Below are 3,807 nucleotides of genomic sequence, written 5' to 3' on the forward strand. Positions count from 1 at the left end.
TGATGCGTGCTCCATTTGGGATCGATCCCCGTCGGGGGGGGGGGGGGGGTCATTGGCCTATTTCTCGTTCCAGCCAGTGCACCACAACATGTATATCAAAGGCCGTGGTATGTACTATCCTGTCTGTGGGATGATGCATATAAAAGATCATTTGCTACTAATGAAAAAATGTAGCGGGTTTCCTCTCTATGACTGTCAAAAATAACCATATGTTTGACATCTAATAGCCGATGATTAATAAATCAGTGTGCTCTAATGGTGTCGCTAAACAAACAAAAAATCCTAACTCCGGACTTACGACGACAGCGCTCAGATTAACAACTAATACGACGATAATCGAGTTGTAAAAGCGCTCAGACTAGCAAGTGGACAGTCGTAGAAATCGTGAGAACAGAAAGTTGGCAAACATTGTCGTGGCAGTTGGTAGTCTGATACTAGCTTTATTCAATATGACGTTGAGTAATTTGTGTACGCTTCGATATAACCGTGCCCCACGGCTGGGTGTACAACTTACGGCGGTGTATTCAGATTACAGTAACCAGCCTGTCAGTACTCGCTGTGAGCGCCACGAACTGACGAAATGTGTAATTATTGACACAACCCCTGACCCACTGGCTCATCGCTAACAAGGACAGAGTTACGTAAATCCCAAGTCTTGTGATCTGAGGGGTCAGCTGGGTACCTTAGGTCAGCTGATCATAAAACCGTGACTATAAGCAGTAGGGGTTGTCTCAAAGTGTTTTAGAAAACAGTCTATGCACTTCTTGGTATCGCTAGATGTGTACACGTTGGTTCATTCCTTTAGGTGAGGAACGGGATCTGGCTCCGTCGGTAGAGTGTTCGCCTATTCTCTGATACAGCTTTTCCCCGGCCGAACCAGTGCCCCAAAGGCTGTGGTATGTGCTATCCTATATACGGAAAGATGCAAAATGTAGCGGGTTTCCTTGACGATGTCATGTCAAAATTGGCAAATGTTTGACATCCAATTACCGACGATTAATACATCAACGTGTCAGGTATTTTAACTTCTCCTTTGATGGTCTGGCCTGTGTCAGGTATTTTAACTTCTCCTTTGATGGTCTGGCCTGAGTCAGGTATTTTAACTTCTCCTTTGATGGTCTGGCCTGAGTCAAGTATTTTAACATCTCCTTTGATGGTCTGGCCTGTGTCAGGTATTTTAACTTCTCCTTTGATGGTCTGGCCTGAGTCAGGTATTTTAACATCTCCTTTGATGGTCTGGCCTGTGTCAGGTATTTTAACTTCTCCTTTGATGGTCTGGCCTGTGTCAGGTATTTTAACTTCTCCTTTGATGGTCTGGCCTGAGTCAGGTATTTTAACTTCTCCTTTGATGGTCTGGCCTGAGTCAGGTATTCTAACTTCTCCTTTGATGGTCTGGCCTGTGTCAGGTATTCTAACTTCTCCTTTGATGGTCTGGCCTGTGTCAGGTATTTTAACTTCTCCTTTGATGGTCTGGCCCGTGTGAGGTATTTTAACTTCTCCTTTGATGGTCTGGCCCGTGTCAGGTATTTTAACTTCTCCTTTGATGGTCTGGCCTGAGTTAGGTATTTTAACTTCTCCTTTGATGGTCTGGCCTGAGTTTGTTGCCTTTGTAAAATGTTTCCAAATAATAAATAGTTTGTTTCACACAAAAGTTACACATTGAACACAGTTTATTATTTATAATATCAGAGTCTGTATATCCAATGTGTTTCTGGTCGTCAGGTAATATTTGTAGTAGCTGGTTAAACATCTTTCTTTCTATCTATCTATTTGCCTGTCTATCTGTCCGTCCGTCCGTCCGCCCGCCCGCCCGCTCTCCCTCGCTAGCGATTGATCGATCGATCTACCTCCCTTCCTTCCTCTATCGATCGATCCATCCATCCATCCATCTATCTATCTATCTATCTATCTATCTATCTATCTATCTATCTATCTATCTATCCATCTATAAAAGCATTCCATCTGTCTGTCTGTCTGTCTGTCTGTCTGTCTGTCTATGTATTCATCTATAAAAGGATTTCTTGGCTTGACCTTTAAAGTAGGGATACCAGGGCCACAACTCTGGCACTACTCTAGATATCTCTCTATTAATCCAAATCTACTACTGGATGACATTAAATACCAGGGCCACAACTCTGGCACTACTCTAGATATCTATCTATTCATCCAAATCTACTACTGAATGACATTAAATACCAGGGCCACAACTCTGGCACTACTCTAGATATCTCTCTATTCATCCAAATCTACTACTGGATGACATTAAATACCAGGGCCACAACTCTGGCACTACTCTAGATATCTATCTATTCATCCAAATCTACTACTGGATGACATTAAATACCAGGGCCACAACTCTGGCACTACTCTAGATATCTATCTATTCATCCAAATCTACTACTGGATGACATTAAATACCAGGGCCACAACTCTGGCACTACTCTAGATATCTATCTATTCATCCAAATCTACTACTGGATGACATTAAATATGTTTTTCAGTAGCACCTCAGCACATTGTTCATTTAATCAGTGTCAAATATATGTTAAGTTCTGTGACACGTCCTTTGGTGAGATAGAGAGAGAGAAAAAAATCCAGTCTTATAGATTATTTCCTTATAATAAAGATATCTGAAAACAATGGCTAAAGACAAAAAGAGCATCTGAATAATAACGTTTTCAAAGGCCAGAAAAAAAAGGCACCTGAATATATTTAGGGTGGGAGGGCGCGGGTCCCCTGGTCCATCGGGATCCGCCTCTGTTATATCTTGCTTTAACTAGTCCACCTCGGCTATTTGTGAACAAGCTGTTGAGCTTACTGCTCTGTTGTCATCAAAGTACATGTACTCAACAAAATTAATTAAGAAGCCAGTTGATGTTTTTGGTAATTCTCTGCTAGTGTCATATCATGTCGGCAACTTTTGATCACAGATAACTTCTAAACATTGTTTTAGCTGGACGGATATTGAACACTCAATGATATACACGAAAGTTACAGTTAAAGTGTGTTTTGTTTAACTGCACCACTAGAGCACATTGATTTATTAAGCATCGGCTATTGGATGTCAAATATTTGGTAATTCTGACATATAGTTTTAGAAAGGAAGCATTACATTTTTCTATTAGTAGCAAGGGATCGTTTAAATAGTTTAAACTACGTCGGCAGGAACAACTATTTCCAAGCGCCTTTTTTTTTTACTACAGTACAATAAGTCAGGTGTTGCTTAATTTCGAGGTGTATACTTAACCTGCGGACGTGTCGCTAAACATTCCTTTCCTTTTTCTAACAACAGTTTTTGAGATGCCCCCGAAGATGAGCACAATCGAAGTATCCCACGGACACCAGGTATTTTTTATTGAGCAGACGACAATGGGCTGCTGGGGGCAAGATCGTCATGGTTGACAGGGGAGGTTGATCTTCACATAGAGAAACAGAATACAGCGTGCAAATTGTAGTAGATACGTCATGGGATCGTCACCTAAAGGAGCGCCATTACCGAAGAATAAGGGTGAAAAGAGGTCGTGCCAAATGAACAGGTCCCAAAAGAACGGAAGCAAAGGTGTTTTGTTCCTAGTTTCATTTCAGTTTATTTGGGGTTTATATTCAATCGACACATAGGCGACGGCTGTTTTTAGTATAGGCTGTCTTTTCCGGAAAGTTAAAGTTAAAGTTTATTTTGTTTAACGACATCACTGGAGCACATTGATTTATAAATCATCTGCTATTGGATGTTTAGCCCGAGTACCTTGCTGTTCGAGAGCTGGACAGACATTTGGACGGTTATAATCGCTCTCACAGCCAGAGATA

The 3,807-nt window shown here is 41.4% G+C and overlaps 1 protein-coding gene across 1 annotated transcript; it reads right to left on the reverse strand.

Annotated features, from left to right (window-relative positions):
* Window positions 1-1,004: 1,004 nt before the first annotated feature.
* On the reverse strand, window positions 1,005-3,396 carry LOC121382922. Its single transcript, XM_041512601.1, has 2 exons — window positions 3,305-3,396; window positions 1,005-1,605 (listed from the first exon to the last, which is right to left on the reverse strand). The coding sequence occupies exons 1-2, from the start codon at window positions 3,394-3,396 to the stop codon at window positions 1,005-1,007; spliced, it is 693 nt and encodes a 230-aa protein (XP_041368535.1).
* Between the last annotated feature and the right edge of the window lie 411 nt (window positions 3,397-3,807).

This window comes from Gigantopelta aegis, chromosome 10 (genome assembly GCF_016097555.1).
Source record: "Gigantopelta aegis isolate Gae_Host chromosome 10, Gae_host_genome, whole genome shotgun sequence".
In the NCBI taxonomy this organism is placed as follows: domain Eukaryota; kingdom Metazoa; phylum Mollusca; class Gastropoda; order Neomphalida; family Peltospiridae; genus Gigantopelta; species Gigantopelta aegis.

Coding starts and splice junctions, on each gene's coding strand:
- LOC121382922 (XM_041512601.1), bottom strand. CDS start 3,396: ATGACGATCTTGCCCCCAGCAGCCCATTGTCGTCTGCTCAATAAAAAA. Junction 1,606..3,304: donor GATTGTGCTCATCTTCGGGG/GCATCTCAAAAA, acceptor CATTTTACAAAG/GCAACAAACTCAGGCCAGAC.